Genomic DNA, 24773 nt, shown 5'->3' on the forward strand with positions numbered 1-24773 from the left:
GGTTACGTAAGCTTTATTGATGAATAAAGAGCGGCGCAGCTCAATTCACTGCCGATTATGCAATTTGAAACAACCAGTTGACGAGCCCGCTGGTCTGTGACTTTAGAGTGTCCAAATGTGTCTTTATTATCAGTAACCGTGCTGGCCTGGCGGTATGCATTGTCCTTAGCCAAGCGATCGTTGTCGTGCTGCTTGCTTGGCTCGAGGTTACAAACTACTCAAGGTGGACGTGAGTGACCTATATGTTTTTTTGTTGTGTTAATTTCTACCCAGGCAGCCATATATCAGCTCTGTGTCTCGGAAGAAGCTAGGTAAAGTTAGTGGAAGCGTTTTTCTAAAATTTGAAACTGAGCGAGTTGTTTGTTGTGCAACGCCTCACTCAGCAATTTTGTATATGAAGGCAGTTAACACGTCACCGACCATCTAGATCATTGAGTCGCCGCTTTGGAGTAATTCTAAAACGGGGTCCCGTCTGATCTTTTCACACCTGTTTGTTTTTGAGAGATACATGTGGATGTTTGTATACACAAATGTGTGTTTTTGCGCTGTTATGTATGTGATGTAGTAATGACGTGTCAGTCGCGCCCAGCTGTGAATACCGTCGAACATAAAAACGCCCATCACCTGTGGCACGTCGCCGGGAAAAACAAAATGGCGCCGGCTGGAACGGGTCTAACTGCAAGGCATGCGCCACAGGGTTTGACGCTCGTGTCATGGCAAACCTTTCTTTTTACTTCTACTTTTCTACTACAATCATAACAGTTTCGAAGAGGAAAATTATGGGGGAAACTAATATGGAAAACCCGGATGTTGGAAGTAAAAGTTGGACTTGAAACCGAAATGGGGTGTCAGAAAAATGTGATCAGTTCTAAGTCCAGTCTCACTAATTACCGGTCCCTAAGTGGCGTTTCTTGTGTGTAGCTTGACAGCGTCTATACACAATGTCGGCTTTATAATCTTCATTACCGTTTCTTACATAACATCTCGTTGTTATCGAGAGTTGTGCGAAGGCCCGGTAAACAAAGTCAAGATACACACATTAAAAAAAGTTCCCATGATGCACCCCGTGTGTAAAGCCCATTTCGAGTGTCCCTCGCCGTGATATGGCTGGAACAGTGCTGAAAGCGGCGTAAAACCATACCCACTCACTCAAATTGATAAACTATAAAATGATATGCTTTATGTAAGATGCTTGTTGAAAAGGTTAAAAAGTAAATCGTTATAAATTGGACAACACTAAAACCTCCACCACTTTGAATACGACCGGCCATTTCCACTATTACGGACAGGGGCGCGGTTTGCCGATTGCGTCCTCGGCAACACTCGGGGCACGTTCGCTGATCTACAGAATCTCGTACCGCCCGGTTTCTGAACGAATGGGGGCATCACCGCATTTAAGGGCTAGGGCGGTTCTTAATTTACCGGGCATTAACATTGTCACGTAATTTTCAGCAGAATAGTTACGCCTAAACAAACGATACCTCCTTATCGCGGACTCGGGGCAACAGGTGATTTATTCCACAAGAGAATCATTTGTCAAAGTCCAAAAGTAGGGAATAACCTCGTGATTCTCATGGCCCGGTGACATTTTTTTGGCCCGGTCATTCTCCTTTACGAAACTGCCCCCACGGACCTATATAAACAAGTCCGTGCTGCCCCCAAGCAAGAAATAAAAACATGACACAGTTCTATTTATTTTAAACAAAAGTTATAAATTTGAACAATATTTAGGGAGGGGTGTCATGAAAATGTTACATGTTTTTGTTTTTTCGGGGGCGGGGGTATTATGCTACCTACTAGCAGAAAATATGATACAGTCCCAAGACCAAACTCATCGACCCCCTCCCCACCCCCCATCCCCTGACATTTATTGTGTGCAGCTTGGCAGTTTCTACACACACCATGCCGCCTTTATCACCATGTCACGTTATCGTGTCTTACATAACACCTCGTTGGTATCTATAGTTATCAACATCTCGGGGTACACAGCGACTGGGAATCCACGTCAGGCGTTCTGCACGACAAGCCGTTACTTTAACCACCAACTTTCCTTTCATCAACTTTCCAGCCTCTGGTGTCCACATTGGCCAACTTTTGAGGTACTGTCGAGCATGCTCTATCTTTGAAGATTTCAAATAGCGTCATACAACTCTTGCTCAAAAGTTGTTTGATCGAGGTTGTCACATTCCAAACCTCAGTACAGCTGTCAAAAAGTTTTATGTGGAAGACATTTCCAGATGTGATGCATCAATGACAAGCCCACCTTTTCGGACACCTGGTTTCATCACTATTTCATAGTAATTCATAGTGAGTGAGTGAGTTGGGTTTACCGCCGCTTTTAACAGTATTCCAGTTATATCGCGGCGTGTCAGCTTAATGTGGAAGGAAAGCCCGAAGTGATGCAGGTCTCAGACGTTTACCACTTCGGTGAAACCCACGAGCACGGGTATGGTGCTGACAAACCTAGAAACATAATCGGGGCGAACCGGGATTCGAACCCACAATCATATATTTCTGGCGTGCCCGAGGGACGCAACTGTGCACAGCGAATCGCGGCGCCTTAGGCGACTGGGACACCCGTGCCCCCCATAGTAATTTAAAAACAGCTGTTCATGATAAAGTGTGAATCGTACAATCGAACATGTATTATTCTATGGAATAAGTTATTTTCCGATGAAAAATATTCATACATAATAATTGTCCAAGTGTAAGTGCTGAAATAACAGGCACCGCAATCGATAACCAAACACCATTTTTTTTTTTTTTTGGGGGGGGGGGGGGGCTGACCTCAAGCCAGAGGTGCGTGACAACTGTTTTCATTGGCCGATGCGTTTGACACGTTTGTCTGTCTTGTCCTTAGCCTTTATACCGTCTTATTGCTGACATCCTGTGGATACTAAAACGCCTGCCGCCCTCGGCCCTTCTCCGCGCAAGCAATAAATGTATGTCAGGGATGAGGTCATCTTCAGTGTTGTTACCAAGGTGACATAGATTGTGGACACGGTAATTAAATGGATGAACAGACAGAGAAACGACGTAAAATATTAAACAGTCCGAGGCAGACTGGGCGTCGGCCCGATCGCCATAATCGTTGCGCCATTGCGCAGCGTGTAAAGCAGCGGGAACCCGTTTTAACCAGAAAGGGGATTCCCCGCCGTACGCGCTTTGTTTCGGTTGGGGACGGGCGTTGGGGTGGCCTAGTGGTTAAAGTGTTCGTGTCACACCGAAGGCCTGGGGTCGATTTCCCACATGGGTACAATGTGTGAAGCCCATTTCTGGTGTCCTCCGTCGTGATATTGCTGGAATATTGCTAAAAGCGGCGTAAAACCATACTCACTCACTTGTTTGGGGGACGATTTCTCGTGTCGTTTTTACGTCTTACATTGACTAAAATTATTTATTCTTTCTAATCATTTTTTGTCACCGATTGGTGAAATAAAATACAAAACATGTTTGGAATTCGTTATCATGATATAATAAATGGAAAAATAATTGTAAAATGACAACCAAATGTAGTATGTTGTGGACGGTAAAATTGACTGAGAGAGGATTTTGATATTTTGGACCCCTCACTTTTAAAAATGCTCGACCCGTCCATGGATTATTGGAACGACCTGTATTACCGGAATAATATAAAATCAAATCTTTACAGGTCTGAGGATCGAACTGGCAACCTTCGTGTTTGTGGGGCACAGTGAGTGAACTGGTCTTACAGACCCTGATACAAATACATAAAAATTATCAAAAATAGCCCATGCAAGTCTATAATGTTTGGCAAGTCTAGATTACTGCAGTATCTGAAAATGAAGAGAGTCACTGGGCTCCATTTTATTATATTTTTATTAAGATAACTGAACAACTGTTTTTTCTGTACGATATGTTCATTTCAGAGACTAGATGTTAGTCTATGAGTGAACTACAAGGTTACAGTGGCCCTGGTAAACCACAGCGCTTTAAACTGATATTTTACGTCAGCTTCCAAAAGTTAATGGAAAGTATATTTGAAACCTAAAAATGTTGAAAAATGTTTCAGGTTTTTCTGAAATATAAACCATTTCACCTCGGGTTTTTATGAGATTCAAATCCCCGGTGGTACATTGTATATAACTGTTTCGACGCACTGACGTGTATATTAGTATGATGTTTTGACGTGAGGTGAAATGGGGTTAAACGTCGCGTTCAAGAATATCGCACTTACATAGGGACGCGCATTCTCGTGCGTGCGTGCGTGCGTGCGTGTCCCGGACTTATGCCGTTTTATAGTGCTAGCTCACTGAGATACCATGCCGCAGTTTAACATGTATACTCCACTCAGACACAGTATACTGACTCCGAGCCGACCAGTCCTTGTTTAAGCCCCTTTATGTCAAGCGCCAGACAGGGTAACACCAAGTACCATCTTTTAACGTCTTTTGGTATGACGCTCTCCCGACGGACGCTCTACCACTAGAACAAGGATGATGTTTGGATTTTTTTTTTTTTGTTGTTGTTTAACACCGTTCTCAGTAATATTCCAGCGGTGATGTTTGGAACTGATGCGTTTAGAATATATCTTTCTGAACATAATTGGTACATGTATTCTCAAAAGAGGAAGGGAATAATCGCAAATATCAGATGGTTACAGACACAGAAAGCCATATCGAGTGATTTAATGGATGGGTAAGGCAACAGAAGGACCAGGCGTAGCGTGACAATTCAGTATAAGATGTAAGCGGTATATTGTAAGGGTGCTAACAACCAGAGACTATACATCAAACAACCAAGAAATACGATTGGAGAGTGTATTAAAAGTAAACTAAGCGGCAAAAGAAAGTATAGGTTTATCAATTTGTAATTTTCCTAAAAACAGCGATTACTAGTGGAAGTGGGTATTGGGAATATGACTGCCCAGGAACAGGTACCAAAAAAACACCTCACCTGTACACGCCACCTTTGACGGCGCTCGTGTGGTGACAAAAAAATTAGGGGGAAACAGGTTTCCCGCCTATGGCATAAACTGCACGTGCATGTTAGCTGTATAAATGCGTTCGTCTGCAGGGTATAACCACTCGTGATGAAAGCACACAAAAGAAATGCCACGACTGTCACAGGAGCAGAGAGAGGGAGCCATCGGTATGGCCGAAATGGGGGCAACACAGGTCCAAATTGTCAGAAGGTTTGGTTGTACAACATTGACAGTAGCCAGGCTGATTCAACGGTACAGGCAGACAGGGAGGACACAGGGCAGGCCTAGAACCGGACGACCCCGAGTGACAACACCGAGTGACAACACCACTGGAAGACGGTCAGATACGGCTCATTCACCTGCGAAACAGATTCGTGACGGCGACGGCGACGGCAGCAACAGCGTTGGGACATCCCATTAGCCAACGTACAGTACTACGACGACATCATGCTGCTGGAATCCGATCGTATCGTCCTTTTCGAGGAATGGTACTGACTGCTCAACATCGACGCCTGAGACTGCGATGGGCGAGGCAGGTTCGATGCTGGCAAGTGAGAAATTGGCGTAGAGTGCTGTTTACTGATGAAAGTCGGTTTAACATGTTTCGAAATGACGACAGAGAACGAGTTTATCGACGCAGAGGGGAACGTTTGGCTCCGGCGTGTATTCGAGAGGTCCACCCATTCGGCGGGGGAGGTGTCATGGTGTGGGGCGGTATTTGTGGAGATCAGAAGACTCATTTGTTGATTATACAGGAAAACCTGAACGCTGTGCAGTACAGAGACCAAGTGTTGCATCCAGTTGTGCTTCCGTTCTTACAAAACCAACAGCAGGGGACATTGTTTTAACACGACAATACCAGGCACCATACTGCAAGACTGACTCGGAACTTTCTAAACCAGCAGAACGTTGACGTTTTGCCCTGGCCTGCCCACTCACCCGATATGAATCCTATTGAACATCTGTGGGACCATCTTGACAGACAGATTAGAGTACGCCATCAGCCTCCCGTCAACAGACAAGAATTGGAGCAGGACCTGAGAGACGAGTGGCAACGGATTCCAGTCCACGTCATCAGAAGACTGACGTCATCGATGAGGCGGCGTATCACAGCAGGCAGCTGGAGGTCATAAACGCTATTGAAGGCAACTGTGTCGACAATGAACTTGTAGTGTGTCTGACAATTTTTTGGTCACATTTCAGACAACTTTTAAAAATGAAATTTCTTACCCCACCATTGTTTACCTTGAGCTTACATTACCTGTGATTGCACAATTTCATCCAAACTGTGGTTGATCAATCATTTGTTACCCCTCCCTAGATTCACAACAAAACCTCTTCTTGTTATTTTTTTATCGACCATGGAACTCGACCTATACTTTCTTTTGCCGCCCAGTTTATAAAAGTTTGAGGTGACGTAATTAATAACGGGTCATTCCCCTACGAATGGACAAACATTCGTTTATAAGACTTGACATGGTCCGAATCAATCGCCTTATGCCAGTTTGAGCGAACCTTGACCACACCCCTTGCAGACCCGTGAAGATCCGGGTAGAATAGGTCTTCAGCAACCCATGCTTGCCGTAAAAGGCGACTTTGCTTGTCGTAAAAGGCGACTAACGGGATCGGGTGGTCAGGCTCGCTGACTTGGTTGACCTAGGCCTTTGACGTAGGTGTACACGTCTCCCGATCATGCCCCAGACGTGCTGTCTGCTGATAGGGGTAGTAAGTTTCGATACGTCCATCGTAGACCCGAGCATTATCATCTTGAAAGACAAAACGTGGTCTAGCATGGCGCGCAATCTATTGGCGCCAGTATGTTGTCCAGTGTTTTGGGCTGGGGTTTTATCGAAAAATATACATTGTCACCGAAAATTCTTTTAAAAAATAATTATGCTTCAGACTGTTGAGAATAAAATAAATTGCCTGAAACAAAACATACATTATCCCAACAACATGTTTTCTTTAAACAAATTCACGGTTATAGTTTTAAATTAGAAAAATATCTCGATTTGTAGCTATAGCTGAAGTATAACAAATCTGGATACAAATGCCAGGCCCCCGAGAATTCCAAGTGGTCGGTCCCAAATCTGTCTTCTGACGACTGAACATAACATATATTTCGCGATCCCCTACTTTTTTAGGAGTGTATAGTTACTGACTGTTTTATATGACTATTGTCCTTTATGTTACAGCGCAGTGCAATGAAAGTTTGGAAACTTCAGCAACACAGGGATACTTTGAAAAGCAGAGTTACCTCCCTTGAAGCGTGACCCGAGCCATCAGCTGCTGTGTGCACCCCTCACTGCATGTGTTGTAACAAACATGGCTTGCAACATGGAACTTTCCAGTGCCGCCGGTAATGGTAGGTCCCGAGAAGACCGGAACTGTCTTCCATCACCCAAGGGGCCATTATATGTGGAGGATCTGTTCCTACAATCTGATACTGAAGTCACCCCTATGACTGATATCGAGGACAGCTCAGATGATGAAGTACACAATGAAGAATACCTGGGGATACGCAGGCAATCTGTACACGATGAAGCCAAGAATAGTCCTGACTTCATCCATTTTAGTAACCTCGGAACAACCAATCGGATGCATGCAACGCAAGATGGGAATAGAACACGTTGTCCTGTTGTAGACACGGCAGGGAGAGACAGAAACAGTGGAAACGACGAAGAAGAACTGGATGAGTTGAAAAGGGTCCACGTACATACACGGAGCAGTAGCCTACATGATGACCCTGTCAGTAGGTTATGGCCAAGAGTGGATTATGACGTGAAGGTTAAAACTGAAGCTGTGTTGTCAGATCTTGAGGTTTCATCAATGGATCTGCAAACCAATAACAGTGGCAGAGGTGTAATGCCTGGTATATGTGGAGCGGACATGCAGGCAACGCGCCATGGAACTGTCTATAAGCATGGTGACGAGGTCAGGTCTTATAGTGTTTGTCAAGATCGCATCAAAAAGGAGATTGAAACCCCAGCTACGGGTCAAACTGCCTCGTCAGCGCATGAACACACATCCACAGAGCTTCAGAGTGAAGAGATTTGTCCAAAAGGAACTGGAATTAGATCAATGACTCTTCCATTCGGAGATGATGTATTGGCAGCAGCATGCAGAGCTGACGCTTTCGATTATAATATTTACCTGAAGAAAGAACATGTTTCAGGGATGGTTTACGATCACCAAACAGATACCGCAATGGATAGAGGAGAAACAAAGTGTTCAGAAACAATTGATACACAAATTGCTCCTGTACACATCACGAAGAACATACACACACATGATGGAGGTGTTGGTAGTAAAGGTGGTGGTGATGATGATGGGGTTGACGGTGATGATGAGTTTGACGACGGTGGTGGTAACGATGGTAATGGAGATGCACACGATCTAGCCAATTCAGGGATACTGATCAAAGAGGAAGTGTGTGATTCAGATGAAGAGTTCGGCTCAGTCATGTCTCATCATGGCAGTGATGTCGCCAAGGTTGTCTCTGCTATGGATGGTGGCAACAGTCATCAGACAGAATCTCGTGTTGACATGGTCGAAAGTCTGGCGTTTGCAACACGACTTGATAACCCCCGTGAACATACGGCATTGGATAATGTCCACGTGAACATGACTCTTGCTACAACTCGTCAATCAGTTACGCCTAACGTTAAACCTTTGGTGCCAGATGCTTCTGGAAAAGATCCTTTAAGTACAGATCCTTCTGAAATTAGTCCTAGAGTTCCACTTGAGCGGGAGGCGCCAGGAAAAAGCGTCTCGCAACAACAATCCTCCCCCCGTCATACAAAACAACAGAAGAAAAAAAGGGGCAGGAAGCCGAAAGCTTTGGAAAAGTGTCCTGTCTGTAAGAAAAGATTCCCTTCCTCAGATCTGAAGCAGCATATAACGAAATCACACAGACACAAGTGTAAAATATGCGGTAAAACGATAAAAGACTTTGTGTTGTTCCAAGGCCATATGAGGGAGCATGCGGACGAACCTACCCCTTACTGGTGTGATCTTTGTGACAAGCGATTTGACCGTTTTGTCACATTGGAAAAGCACAGAAGGATGCATACCCTCAAAGGACGATGGGAGTGTTCCAAGTGTGGCAAGGTGTTCACCCGTAAAGATAATTATTTCACTCATTTGAAGGTCCATGAAGATTCCAACTTGAACAAGTGTGAGGTGTGTGGCAGACAATACGCTTCACCTGCTAATCTCCGAAAACACATGGTGGTACACTTAGAGGAGAAGCCGATAGAGTGTCCAGTATGTGAGGAACGCTTTAATTTTAAAAGCACTCTAGATTATCACATGCACAAACATACAGCGGCAAGTCTGAAATCGGCTACCTGTGAAATATGTGGCATGGAGTGTATTCATAAAAATGCATTAGCTATTCATATGAATATCCACACCGGCAGGAAGCCCCATGTTTGTATATATTGTGGGAAACGATTTGCCCAGCTGAGCACCAAAATTGGACATGAAATGACCCACGAGAACCCAAATAAGAAGTCTCTTGACTCAGAGTCTGAAGAACAGAGAACCAAGAACATGTTACAGTCCTTCGATTGTGATCTGTGTCTGATGAGCTTCACCAGCCTGGAACTTCTTAATGGCCACACACAGAAAACCCACGCAAACGTTCCCAAAGAGACCCCAAGCAGTCAGATAATATCAGAATGCATAAAGCCTTATTCTTGTGGAATATGTGGGATACCGTTCCTGTCGGTAAGTGGACTTAGGAAACACAGAAGCAAGAAACACCCTGACAATGTTGCCGTTGGAAAGGGGAGATACTCATCTCTGGGAAAGAATTTGAATTCTAGTGAAAAGACTAGGACTGATAAAACAGTGGACAAAGGAGTGACTTCAACATCTGCCAGGAACTCAAAGAAACCCACATTAGCTTCAGAGCCAGAGCCAGAGTCAGAGTCAGAGTCAGAGTCAGAGTCAGAGCCAGAGCCAGACCCAGACCCAGACCCAGAGCCAGACCCAAGCCCAGCAAAGGATTTACCGACACCCAAGCGAAAGTCAGATTCAACGAAAGATTTACCAAAGTCCAAGAAAAGGTCAACCGATGGTGAATCTGAGAGTAACTTTGATAAGAATAAGTGTAATATCTGTGGGAAGCTTGTCCTGGAGCTCCGAAATCACATGAAGTATCACAGTGAGAAGGCGTATGTGTGTCGGGTCTGTGGTATGAGGTTCACCATCTCTGCTAACCTCAAGCGCCACCTGCGTCTACACACTGGAGAGACGCCATACCAGTGTAAGATTTGTGGGGAACGATTCATGAAAGCAGAGGCTCTAAAGAAGCACACGGCAAGACACGAGGGCAGGGAACTGGAGAAGAAGTATGAGTGTCCAACCTGTGGGAAGAAGTTCCTTGACAGCTATCACATGAAGAGACACACTGTGGTTCACAAGAGATGGCCAAAAATACGTGACACCGAGCCAGTGACGGAAAATAAATAGTGCGTTCAACAAGCTCTGGCCAAAACTATGTGAAACCGACAAAGTGACTGAAGATAAAAAGTGTGGTGGACAGAAGGTGGCTGAAATTTACAGAAGGTGTTTTGAATCATATAGTGAAGTAGATGACCAAAAATATGTGACACCGATCTATTGAATGAAGGGACACTGTTCACAAGGGATGGCCAAAAATATGTGGGACTTCCCTCCTGACTGAAGGGACAGAATGTGCTTCGTAGGAGACAGCCAAAATGTATGATGCCGACCTACTGAATGAAGGGGCAAAGTATAGTCCACAGGAGATGGCCAAAATGTATGATGCCGACCTACTGAATGAAGGGGCATAGTGTGGTCCACAGGAGATGGCCAAAATGTGTGATGCCGACCTACTGAATGAAGGGGCATAGTGTGGTTCACAGGAGATGGCCAAAATATATGATGCCGACCTACTCAATGAAGGGGCAAAGTATAGTCCACAGGAGATGGCCAAAATGTATGATGCCGACCTACTGAATGAAGGGGCAAAGTATAGTCCACAGGAGATGGCCAAAATGTGTGATGCCGACCTACTGAATGAAGGGGCAAAGTATAGTCCACAGGAGATGGCCAAAATGTGTGATGCCGACCTACTGAATGAAGGGGCATAGTGTGGTCCACAGGAGATGGCCAAAATATATGATGCCGACCAACTGAATGAAGGGGCATAGTGTGGTCCACAGGAGATGGCCAAAATGTGTGATGCCGACCTACTGAATGAAGGGGCATAGTGTGGTTCACAGGAGATGGCCAAAATATATGATGCCGACCTACTCAATGAAGGGGCATAGTGTGGTCCACAGGAGATGGTCAAAATATATGATGCCGACCTACTGAATTAAGGGGCAGAGTGTGGTCCACAGGAGATGGCCAAAAATACATGACACTGATCAAGCGGCGGAAAATAAATGGTGTGGTTCCACAAGATATGGCCAAAACTATGTGAAACCGACGTAGTGACTGAAAATGAATACCGTGGTGGACAGGAGGTGGCTCCAATATCAGGTGTTTTGAACTTGTGAATAAAGCAACAAAGTGTGATCCACTGAAACTGGCAGAAAGCATGTGGCACTGATCCAGCGACTGAAGATAAATAGTGTGGTGGGCAGGAGATGGCCTAATGCAATGTTTGACGAGTGTTTAATTATTATTGAATATTGCCTGAGGTTGCCAAAACTACATGCCATCGATCTAGTAATTGAAAATACACGATGTGGTTGGAACTCAGAACTCGGTCAATAATCCGAACTTTGCTCCATTTTAGTCGACTCTATTACCCGGGGGTGGTGGAACTATGTACCAGTATATTATGTACAGCATTTATCAGGCTTAAAGAATGTTTGCCATGTGCAAATCCTCCCTTTTACACTGTTGTACATAATTTACAGAATCGTTTTAATATATTGAATAATTATGACTACACATACTACTGTTTTATTAATCTAATATATAGTGAAGCCTACAGTGTTGTCAATATTTTTAAGAGTTGTTCAAATGGTAATACATTATATGGTAATACATTGTTTTATGAAGAGTTGTTCAATTGGTAATGAGCAGATTTTGCTGCTTAAATAAAGTCTTCGTTTCAGGAAATGTTTGTTTTATCAATATAATATGCAGTGACATCTGGTTAAGCTAAATGCAATTCATACAACCATGTAACTTACCTGTATGAATCTGAACTATGGCCTTGGAACTCCGCTTGGCTCGAACGTTGGTTAACTCGATATATTTCCGATTGTAAAATTAGGGTTTAAATGCTCAGGGTCATGGGTTTCATCAATAATTATATTATTCAAGCAACACAAAAGGTCGCCCTCGTGTCCGCACTTGAATGAATGGTAACCAATGCCACGTATTTAAAGTTTACTGGTTGTTTTGCAAAGTTGCGTCGCTTAGCTGCACCAGCATGTGTTGATCTCAGGTTCGAATCTCAGATTCGTGTTGATTATTATCCTGGGTTTGTCAGAACCATACCTCATACCCCTCCTCATGGGTCTCATCTGGTAAACGTCTCATACCTGAGTCACTTTAGTCTCTTATGCCATTTAAAGCTGACACACGTCCCAGTTCTGACTGTACACGTCCCAGTTCAGTATGTACATAACGTCCCAGTTCAGTATGTACATAACGTCAAGGTTCTGTATGTACATAACGTCCAAGTTCAGTAAGTACATAACGTCACAGTTCAGTATGTACATAACGTCACGGTTCTGTATGTACATAACGTCACAGTTCAGTATGTATATAACGTCACAGTTTAGTGTGTACATAACGTCACGGTTATGTATGTACATAACGTCACAGTCCAGTATGTACATAACATCACAGTTCTGTATGTACATAACGTCACAGTCCAGTATGTACATAACATCACAGTTCTGTATGTACATAACGTCACAGTCCAGTATGTACATAACATCACAGTTCTGTGTGTACATAACGTCACAGTCCAGTATGTACATAACATCACAGTTCTGTATGTACATAACATCACAGTTCTGTGTGTACATAACGTCACTGTTCAGTATGTACATAACGTCACAGTTCTGTGTGTACATAACGTCACAGTTCAGGATGTACATAACGTCACAGTTCTGTATGTACATAACGTCACAGTTCAGGATGTACATAACGTCACAGTTCTGTGTGTACATAACGTCGCAGTACTGTACAGTACGTCATGTTTACTGCACATGACATAACAAATTGACAATGAGTGAGTTGTGTTTAACGTCGCTTTGAACAGTATTCCAGTTATATCACGCCGTGTTAGCTTAAGTGCAGGACTCATGGGTAAATACAACTTTGCAGATTTGGATAGATCGCAATATCATTAATGCAAATATCGTATTCAAAACATCGAAAGCGGTGCGTAAAGTGGGTGATTTGCACTTTGGTCCCGTCCATCAATTTCAACTTCTTCCCGAGGTAAGGGAGTTAACTGACTATAAACGTGGAAAGTGGACTTTTTACAGTCAGATAACTCCCTTGCCTCGGGAAGATGCAATTTCAAAGGCTGAAACGAAAATACAGCAGAGGCGGAGCCTTTATATACAGAGGCTTGTTGGAGGAAATTACCGACACGCTTGATCGCACAAGCTACCTCCAAAATACACGCTTGATCGCACAAGCTACCTCCAAAATTACACGCTTGATCGCACCAGCTCCACCAAAATTACACGCTTGATCGCACAAGCTACCTCCAAAACTACACGCCTTGATCGCACAAGCTACCTCCAAAATTACACGCTTGATGGCACAAACTACCTCCAAAACTACACGCCTTGATCGCACAAGCTACCTCCAAAATTACACGCTTGATCGCACAAGCTACCTCCAAAATTACACGCTTGATCGCACAAACTACCTCCAAAACTACACGCCTTGATCGCACAAGCTCCTCCAAAATTACACGCTTGATCGCACAAGCTACCTCCAAAACTACACGCCTTGATCGCACAAGCTACCTCCAAAATTACACGCTTGATCGCACAAGCTACCTCCAAAATTACACGCTTGATTGCACAAGCTACCTCCAAAATTACACGCTTGATTGCACAAGCCCACCCCTCCGTTCATATTCTGGCAGGCTAGCCTCCGTTCACGGGCATGGTCGGTTGCACACGTGCCCGGCAAAGCAAACTTTTTATTCACTCCTTTTAACTCTTAGACATTCTCCTATCCACAAGAAAACATTGGCCATTTTCACACAGTACTTTTCTTCGTATTGAGGGATTGACATATACTCCTCTTTCTTTCAACAACGGAAATGTGACAAAGACTAATTACCGCCTTCATTTATAGCTGGAACAGTGCTGAGTGCGGCGTTAAACAATAAACAAACAAACAACAATATCACAAGTTGAGTTCAGCATGTAAATAATCGAGTCTGGACCAGACAATCCAGTTATTGACTTCATGAGCAACGATCCACACAATTGGGATACGATGACATGCATCAAACCAAGTCAGCGAGCCTGACCACCCAATCCCGTTAGTCGCCTCTTACGACAAGCAAAGTCGCCTTTTACGGCAAGCATCGGTTGCTGAAGACCTATTCTAACCCGGATCTTTACAGGTCAGATGAATTGTTGATTTCGGAAGAAGTACAAGTGAGCCCCTACCTCAAACCGACAATAGTAACGGAAATAATCAGGATAATCATGGATTACAAGCGATTGCAAAATAAAGAGTGCATGGTTCGTTTGGTTTTTTTAGTTTCTCCAAATCTCCATTTCCTGGTGCAGTCTTGAAATAGCGCTGCAAAGATGAAGCGACATTTCATAGACTGATTACGTGATAGAACCCGCGCCCCTTAAAATTGGAATGGAAAATATCTTACAATGTTCAAATTATATGATTCACGTTAAATCAAGGTTACTTGACACGCCCACCAGCCATACTCTTGACATACATGGAATCCATACCGGTATTATATATACAACACAGGTCTCCCAACAACTGATGAAACAATCACGTATATCCTGTACCCGGCTGGTGGTAATACCCAATCAGCTTGCAGGCCTAGTCGGCCATGCTAATTAGGCCACGCCTCCTCTTTAGCGCTTTTAAGATTCGTTTGGGTTGTTACAAATGGGGTCTTCCCAGTTATCTCAAAACTGAAATTCGGGAGGATTAAGGGGATTAGGGCTGGGGGATTACGGTCTGTTCCTGACAGGTGAACGCTGGTTCTTAGCTAAGAAGCTGAAGTTTCACAATTCTGAGTCCCACAGAACCATTTTGATAACCAATCATGTTGTGTTGTTGTTAGTGCAATAAATCTGTGCTAAAAGAAAAGAATAATATATATTTATGAGGATCTAATGTCTTGTCAGAAGGCCATTCTGAGATCCAGCTTGAGGGTCAATGGCGACATAAGTTTTATCTAGATGCTGCCATGGAGTTCCCGACTTTTAATATATGTACCCGAGTGTCCTATGAGTGTCATGTATTTTTATGTATCTGAAAATCTGAAAATTATTATAAATTTGTACAAATAAATCTATATATAAATTATTATATTTATTATTTACAGACCGTCGTCATAAAGCTGGATTATTGCTGCGTGCGACGTTAAACAACAACAACAACAACACACACACACACACACACACACACACACACACACACACACACACACACACACACACACACAGACAAACAAACAAATACAGACATACGTACATTTAATCAAGCGCAAAAGCGCCAAGTTTACGTTTTCACCCTTTTTTCCCGGCCATTGTTTTGTACACCATACTGGCTACATAATGGTTTGAGAAACATCTCTTACTATTAATGATACTTACACTTTATTTGATATCATGTGGGAGGAAAGCCCAACGTGATGCAGGTCTCAGGCGTTTCCCACTTTGTTGAAACCCACGAGCACGGTAATGGTGCTGACAAGCCTAGAAACATAATTGGGGCGAACCGGGATTCGAACCCACAATCATAGGTTCCTGGCATGCCTAAGGGACGCAACTCTGCACACGAATTGCTGCGCCTTAGACGACTGGGCCACCCGTGCCCCCTGACTGACATTGATATAAACATCTCAGTTTGATTTAAATATCGCAGCATCATTATATACAACATACACGCTACGTTGGATTGAGAAGCAGTACTCATACGTGATACTACAGGTCCAAGTACACTCTACTGCAGTACAGTATCTAATTAACTATATACGCGATTCATTCGCACACAATTCAGACTATGTTAGTCATAATACATTAAACTGAAGCAGGACAAGTGATCGTAATTACAGAGAATTATTAACACGACAGTTCTGGTTCGAATTGTCACTTTGTCTTAGCGAACTGAAAATCGAAATTGTTTTCCGTTTTAGTTCCGCGTCACTACTTTTTATATGCTGCTTTATTAGCGACAATGGCGGAGGTACTGGCGCCCTTTGCAAAACGGAGTAAAAAAAACCAACACAAGTAGCAAAGGTTGTATAAATGTTTGTCGATTAAATTCATAGTTCCATAGTTCCATAGTTCCATGCGCCATGTAGAAACACTAGTCAGTAGCATTCCTTACTACGCTCGTCAAACTCTCGGGGCACTCTGGTCCGCTGTCAAATTATTAGCACGAAGATAAGGTATCCTTTAATTCTTTGCAATATGCTTTTTTTAACGGGTAAAAATGGGGGCCATTTAGTGGGCGTTGTTTATAGTTTATGTTACTCATATTAATTAGTTTAGTGAGAGTCTTTATACGTTTTTAGTATTTCCCCGCACGGGCGTCTATTAATATTTCGCACAAGCCCTTGTCCCGGGTTATAGCGAAAACTGCACCTCAACAAAACGACACCGGGCGAAAACGGCACCTCGACTCAAGCGAAAACGGCTACCATTGCCTGCCGAAAACGGCACCTTATTATTTTACACCTTTGTCAAATAAATGATACTAAACTTACATAAAACAAGTAAGAAATTAGCCACCTTCTCCAATTTACTCGCGAACTCTGATTGGTAGGCGCAGTTAACTTATTGTGAAAACACTATACGCATTGAAGTTTTTTCAGTACTTTTTTCTCAATTTAAGCTGAAACTGTATTTAAGAGGCCAAACATGGTGCTGTTAGATCACAATTATTCACAATGGCCTTTCGATGTGTTGCATGCGACCAGAATGTCTGAAAAAATCAACATGCTGTATCATGTGATAACTGTGACCAGTGGACCCATCCATTCATGTATGTGGAACGTGACTCTCTGTTGCCCGTAAAAAAGAAATTGCCGGGAACTGTTTGCCCAAAAGGCAGAGGACATTGGACTTCGAGGTACAAATAATAATAAAATAAACTACATAGTGCTATTTTATAAATTCTCAGAATAACTGCAATTTTGTAACATAACGAATATTTTATTTTAACTTTTATTCATACCTTCTTACCTTCAGACTTCTTACCTGTCCAGGGGCGGTCGGGTAGCCTAGTGGTTAAAGCGTTCGCTCGTCACGCCGAGGACCCGGGTTCGATTCCCGACATGGGTACAATGCGTGAAGCCCATTTCTGGTGTCCCCCGCCGTGATATTGCTGGAATATTGCTAAAAGCGGCGTAAAACCATACTCACTCACTCACTCACTCTTACCTGTCCGTGTAAATACATCACATATCATATACATCCAATAACATGTAACATGTAAATACATCAAATACCATGTAAATAAACCATATATATTACTACAAAAATCGTTCTTATCATTATTAAAAATAGAGGTGCTGTTTTCGCCCGACACATAGTAGCCGTTTTCGCCAAATGCCGGCGTCTATTGTTTATAAATGCTGGCACAGTGGCAACTCACTACCTTTCCTTATCCCAAATGCGGTAGGGCATTTGCAGGAAACGGTGATTATTAATCACCAACATATCACAGTATTAGATAGCCGAGAGACACGATGGGGTCCTACATATGACTAGGACCCCATCACGGCTGTCATCTAAGTAGGACGTACGCTATATTATCGTGGTAGTTCATTTATAATGGATCGTAATGGCAAACGCTTACAGACTTTTTAAATATATCAAACGCAAAATGTTTCTTATTCATTATACAATTTTTTTTGACACGTCAATTAGGAGTGATTGATGCCAATTTTCTTTACGAGTTCGGTAAACAATTAAAGTATATGTCATTAGCAACTCAAGAATGGGCAACTCAATATTATCGCGATATGGCTATTTTGTGGTGTGATACATATGGATTATATGGTTTACATCACTTCCTGTATTGGATTATACAGTCACTATGCATACGACCTAGTTTGGGTCAAGGGATTGCGTCTCAACAAGTGGGTTCTTTTCTAATCAATTTCGAAATGGAGGTAGGTGTAATTCCACCTTAAAAACATTCCAAAAACAATTATTAAAAAGGTTAACATGTACACTTACAAGTAGCCGTGACATACCACTACGAGACCTGTCTTCAATCCTGTATTCCTGTATTTGATCAAGCCCAGGCATCTAATAGAGGAAATACAGTACATGTACACGGGCTCGAGGTGTGAAGACTCCCAGATGGGCTTTTGTTGTCGATATTGAAGTATCATTGCCAAGAAATGTCTACACAGGATAATAGTGAAAACACTAAACTAGTTGTACCACATAAGCCTTTGCTTTATAGGTTTACAGGGATATAACACGGTTACCATTTACATATCCACTGTATTTCATCGGGTAAATTTCTGTATCAAAATCACAAACAAAAGCTAGTACAAACATTATTGTTGAATAATTCATTTATGACAAATTGACTGCTTTTCTGTGTTCTTTTTTTCTAAATCACTGATAAAAAACTCATTCTGTCAAGTATGAAAAGTCATGTTTTCAGGCAGGGGCAGTGGGGTACGTAGGCTTGTGGTTGTCACGCTGAAGACACAGATTCAATGCCACACATCAGTACACTGTGTGAATCCATTTCTGGTGTCCTTCGCCTTGATATTTGCTTGAATATTTTTTAAGAGCTGTGTAAAACCATACTCACTTATTCACATGTTTGGGCAGAAAAGAGTGTTGTTTAATTTTGTATTTCAATATAAAAGGTTCTCATATCAACAGATCACTGCCCTAGGAAAGTTTTGTACATTGTATATGAATATTTTAACTGTTGCTCCATGTTCATGTCTAACAGAGACCATATACCGATCGGTATATGGTCTCTGTGTCTAATAACATGATGGGTTTAGAATATATCTCTATGTAATTGGCATATGATTAACGACTGTTTTATGATGGAGGGTTTCATTAGTAAGTATATCTGACATATTTGTTTCAGTGCAGTCAACAAGTCCCCTCAATAAAAGCTTGAAGACTTCAATAACACTTGCATATTTTGAACATCAGAGTTACCTCCCTTGAACCGTGACCAGTGCCACTAGCTGCTATGTTCAAGATGCAACTTACCAGTACAGATGGTGCTGGTCAACCTGCGAGTAATGGTGGACCCCAAGAAGACTGTTATGATGATCTGGTCATACAATCTGATAATGAAGTCACCCCTATGACTGATATCGAGGACAGCTCAGGTGATGAAGTACATGCTGAAGAATACCTGATAATACAAAGGCAGTCTGTACACGATGAAGTCAAGATCAGCCCCGACTTCCATCCAAGTAACCCCAGGACAACCAATCAGGTGAAGCATGCAATACCAGATGGGAACAGAACACTTAGTCCAGTTGTAAACACGGCAGGGAGAAACAGCAACAGTAGAAATAATAAGGAAAAACTGAATGTTTTGAAGAGGAACCTTGAACACACAAGGAACTCTAGCCCACATGGCGAGTCTGAAAATGATGATGATGATGGGGTTCATGTTGATGAGATTGACGACGGGGATGGTGGTGGAGGGGTTGACGACAGTGATGGAAATGCACACGAGCCAGCCAATTCAGGGATACTGATAAAAAAGGAAGGGTGTGATTCAGATGAAGAGTGTGGCTCAGTCATATCTCATCATGGCAGTGATGTCGCTAAGGTGGTCTCTGCTATAAATGCTTGCAACAGTGATGTTAGTATAATGACAGAAGCTTGTGTCGACGTGTCCGGGATTCTGCCATTTCCCACACAAGCTGAAAACCCTGATGAACAATTGGAATCTGATAATGCTCAAGTGAACATGAATCTTGCAACAGCTAATGAATCCGTTAATCCTTATTTTAAACCCTTGGAGACAGATCCTTTTAGTTCATACCCTTCTGTAATTGATCCTGGAGTACCACTTCAGGATGAGGCGGCTGGAAAAGTCGTGTCGCGACAACAATCCTCCCCCAACCGTACCAAACAACAGAGGAAGAAGAGGAGCAGGAAGACGGCCTTGAAAGAGTGTCCTGTTTGTAAGAAAAGATTCTCTTCCTCGGATCTGGAGCAGCATTTAAGGAAGTCACACAAACACGCTTGTGAAATATGCGGTAAAAAGATCAAAGACTTTGTGTTGTTCCAAGGCCATATGAGAGAGCATGCTGGCGAACCTACCCCTTACTGGTGTGATCTTTGTGACAAGCGATTTGACCATTACAGCAGATTGGACAATCACAAGAGGCAGCACACTCTCCAGGGACGCTGGGAGTGTTCAAAGTGTGGTAAGGTGTTCACCCATGAGGATAAATATTTCTCTCACCTGAAGATCCATGAAGATTCCAACGTGAACAAGTATGATGTGCTTGGCAAACAACCTGCTTTGTCTGCTAATCTTCTTAAACACTCCGAGGAGAAGCCGATAGAGTGTCCAGTATGTGAGAAACGCTTTAATCTAAGACATGCTCTAGTTTACCACATGCGCCGCCATACAGCAGCAACAGTGAAATCGGCTACTTGTGAAATATGTGGCAAAGTGTTTAGTCAAAATAGTACATTAACTGTTCATATGAATATCCACACCGGCAGGAAGCCCCATGTTTGTATATATTGTGGGAAACGATTTTCCCAGCTGAGCAGCAAAAATAGACATGAAATGACCCACGAGAGCCCAAGTAAGAAGTCTCTTGACTCAGAGTCTGAAGAACAGTCCTTCGACTGTGACAAGTGCCTCATGAGCTTTGCCAGCCTGGAACTTCTTGATGGCCACACACAGGAAACCCATGCAAGCATTCCCAAAGAGACCCCAAGCAGTCAGATAATAGCAGTGTGCACAAAGCCTAATTCCTGTGGAGTATGTGGGATGCAATTCTTGACGAAAGGTGGACTTAGGAGACACAGAAGCAAGAAACACCCAGACTATGTTGCCGTTGGAAAGAGGACATACTCATCTCTGGGAAAGACTTTGAAATCCAGTGAACATACTGGGACTGATACCACTGACTCTATTGTGGACAAAGAAGCACCTGCAAAATCTGCCAGGAACTCAAAGAAACAGCGTAAAAGGAAGCCACACAGACATGTTTGTGAAATATGCGGTAAAACAGTCAAAGTCTTTGCTCTGTTCCAAGGCCATATGAGGGAGCATGCGGGTGAACCAACCCCTTACTGGTGTGATCAATGTGACAAGCGATTTGATCATTTTAAAATGTTGGAAAGTCACCATAGATGGCACAGTCTCAGAGGACGCTGGGAGTGTTCCAAGTGTGGAAAGATGTTCACCCTTCGTGAAAATTATTTCACTCACTTGAAGTTGCATGTAGATTCCAACTTGAACAAGTGTGAGGTGTGTGGCAGACAATATGCCTCACATGAATATCTTAGAAAACACATGGTGGTACACTTAGAGGAGAAGCCGATAGAGTGTCCAGTATGTGAGAAACGCTTTAATTTTAGAAGCACTCTAGTTTACCACATGCGCCGCCATACAGCAGCAACTCTGAAATCGGCTACCTGTGAAATATGTGGCAAAGTGTTAAGTCAATATGGTGCATTAGCTGATCATATGAATATCCACACCGGCAGGAAGCCCCATGTTTGTATATATTGTGGGAAACGATTTGCCCAGCTGAGCACAAAAACTGGACATGAATTGACCCACGAGAACCCAAATAAGAAGTCTCTTGACTCAGAGTCTGAAGAACAGAGAACCAAGAACATGTTACAGTCCTTCGATTGTGATCAGTGTCTGGAAAGCTTCACCAGCCGCGAACTACTTAATGTCCACACACAGAAAGCCCATGCAATCATTCCTAAACAGACCCTAAACCCAACATTAGATTCAGGCCCAACAAAGGATTTACCAACATCCAAGCGAAGATCAGGCCCAACAAAGGATTTACAGAGATCCGAGCAAAGGTCAGGCCCAACAAAGGATTTACAGAGATCCAAGCAAAGGTCAGGCCCAACAAAGGATTTACCGACATCCAAGCGAAGATCAGGCCCAACAAAGGATTTACAGACGTCCAAAGAAAGGTCAGGCCCAACAAAGGATTTAACGACATCCAAAGAAAGGTCCACCAACAGTAAGGCAAGGAGCAATGTTAATAAGAAGAAGTGTAATATCTGCGGGAAATTAGTCGTAGAGCTTCGAAAACACATGAAGTTTCATGGGGAGAAGATGTACGTATGTCGGGTCTGTGGTATGAGGTTCCATATTGCCTGCACTCTCAAGCGCCACATGCGTCTGCACACTGGGGAGATGCCATACCAGTGTAAGATTTGTGGAGAACGATTCTTGAAAGCAGAAGCTCTTAAGAAGCACAAGGCAAGACACGAGGGCAAGGAACTGGAGAAGAAGTATGAGTGTCCAACCTGTGGGAAGAAGTTCCTCGACAACTATCACATGAGGCGACACAGTGTGGTTCACAAGAAATCGGCAAAAATATTTGACACTGACCCAGCACCTGGAGATTAATAGTCATGTCTACGGGAGATGGCCCAAAGTATGTGACACTTGCCGACTGAATGAAAGACACAGTGAGGTGGACACGAAATGGCAAAAAATGTGTAACACCAACCTATTGAATGATGGCACACTGTGTTCACAGAGGATGGCCAAATAAAAGGTACCTCTCTCCTGCCTGAAGGGACATAGTGTGTTCCACAGGAGATGGCCCAAAATATATGATGCCGACCTACTGAATGACAGGACATAGTGTGGTCCCCAAGAGATGGCCGACAATATGTGACACCAACCTACTGAATGGATGGGCATAGTCTGGTCCACAAAGGATGGCCAAAAATACATGACACTGACCCACTGAAAGAAGGGTATAGTGTGGTCCACAAGAGATGTCCAAAACTATGTGACACCGACCTACTGAATGAAGGGTATAGTGTGGTCCACAAGAGATGTCCAAAAACTATGTGACACCGACCTACTGAAAGAAAGGGTATAGTGTGGTCCACAAGAGATGGCCAAAACTATGTGACACCAACGTACTGAATGAAGGGACATTGTGTGGTCCTCAGGAGATGGCCAAAACTATGTGACACCAACGTACTGAATGAAGGGACATTGTGTGGTCCTCAGGAGATGGCCAAAACTATGTGACACCAACGTACTGAATGAAGGGACATTGTGTGGTCCTCAGGAGATGGCCAAAAATACATGACACTAACCTCATGATTGAAGAGTATTCTGTGGTCCACACAAGAGGACCAAAAATGCATGACACTGACCTCATTATTGAAGGGGCATCATGTTGTTCTATTACTGTGTGACAGTCACCCTGATGTTTCAGGATCTATCATTGCCGTGACATAATGTCCCGAAGATAGATATTTATCAATGATTTTGTCAATGTGTATATCCAGGTTGTGTAGTTCTATATATATTATCTTTATTATTTAGCAGTTTTAATTAATTCTTTTCCTATGCAGGCATCTTTTTTACACTGTTATACACTTTACAGACCTGTTTTGATGGTAATATATTGAATATGTTATGTTTTTATCCATTTAATACTCAGTAAACCTTTTACAATGTTGTCAGTATTTTAAAGAGTTGAACTAATGGTAATACATTATATATATCAAATGTTGTTTTATCAATATGATATGCAGTGACGTCTGGTAATTACAACAAACTAGATACATGGTTTAAGACGATATCACTATGAAGCTTTCGCTTGTCAGAGCGTTTGCCTCACATGCTGATGTGGATGAGAGTTGTCATGCATCTGAGTAAGGATGAAGGGGGACATGAATCTGTCTTCTGTCTCTCTGAGGACGGTCGGGTAGCCTAGTGGTTTAAGCGTTCGCTCGTCACGCCGAAGACCCGGGTTCGATTCCCGACATTGGTACAATGTGTGAAGCCCATTTCTGGTGTCCCCCACCGTGATATTGCTGGAATATTGCTAACAGCGGCGTAACACCATACTCACTCACTCACTCACTTCTGTCTCTCTGCATATTATCATATCTGGAGAAGTGTCCCCCATATTCTGAACCTGATGTTGACTCCATGTTGACTTGGGTCACACTGGGTCTCAGTAAGAAGTATCTGCTGTTAATGGTGGTGCAGTTTCATGGTTACCGGTGGCCTTATCTGTGCTGGTGGTGGGAGAAGAACAGTTTTCTTGTGTCTGAACATGGCATCTATTCTCAAAAATAGTTTCCACTCCCAGAATATGGTACCTTCTCCTCCATGATGAAGATCGTATGACAAATGATATCTGCCCAAAATCACCTAACTGAATGCAGAGGGATATGTATGCTTTATTGACATCTACAATGTTATAGATGATCAGCGGTTTAACGAAGGTCGAGGCGTAGGTGGTAGGTGACCAGCAAAACAGTATACCGGTACATGCTCTGCCTACCTAACACTATCTACGTTGCACGTTTCAGAGTTTCAAAAAAGATTAGAATAGAAGTTATGATTCATAATGTGAAAAAAGATTTTTCGAGTATTAATATGCGCTTTCAAAAATACCACATCATATCGG

General features: G+C 43.0%; 2 protein-coding genes across 2 annotated transcripts; both read left to right on the forward strand.

Moving 5' to 3' along the window:
* Positions 1-244: 244 nt before the first annotated feature.
* On the forward strand, positions 245-10877 carry LOC125381490 (zinc finger protein 808-like). Its single transcript, XM_048398061.1, has 2 exons — positions 245-311; positions 7141-10877. The coding sequence occupies exon 2, from the start codon at positions 7271-7273 to the stop codon at positions 10421-10423; it is 3153 nt and encodes a 1050-aa protein (XP_048254018.1). The 5' UTR covers positions 245-311; positions 7141-7270; the 3' UTR covers positions 10424-10877.
* Positions 10878-16342: 5465 nt separating this feature from the next.
* LOC124132975 (zinc finger protein 91-like) lies at positions 16343-23813 on the forward strand. The gene is made up of 2 exons (XM_048398441.1): positions 16343-16410; positions 19241-23813. Exon 2 carries the CDS (start codon positions 19349-19351, stop codon positions 22736-22738), a length of 3390 nt encoding a protein of 1129 aa, XP_048254398.1. The 5' UTR covers positions 16343-16410; positions 19241-19348; the 3' UTR covers positions 22739-23813.
* The last annotated feature ends 960 nt before the right edge of the window (positions 23814-24773 follow it).

The sequence above is a fragment of the Haliotis rufescens genome, unplaced genomic scaffold (assembly GCF_023055435.1).
Source record: "Haliotis rufescens isolate VD_foot unplaced genomic scaffold, xgHalRufe1.0.p SCAF_18, whole genome shotgun sequence".
In the NCBI taxonomy this organism is placed as follows: domain Eukaryota; kingdom Metazoa; phylum Mollusca; class Gastropoda; order Lepetellida; family Haliotidae; genus Haliotis; species Haliotis rufescens.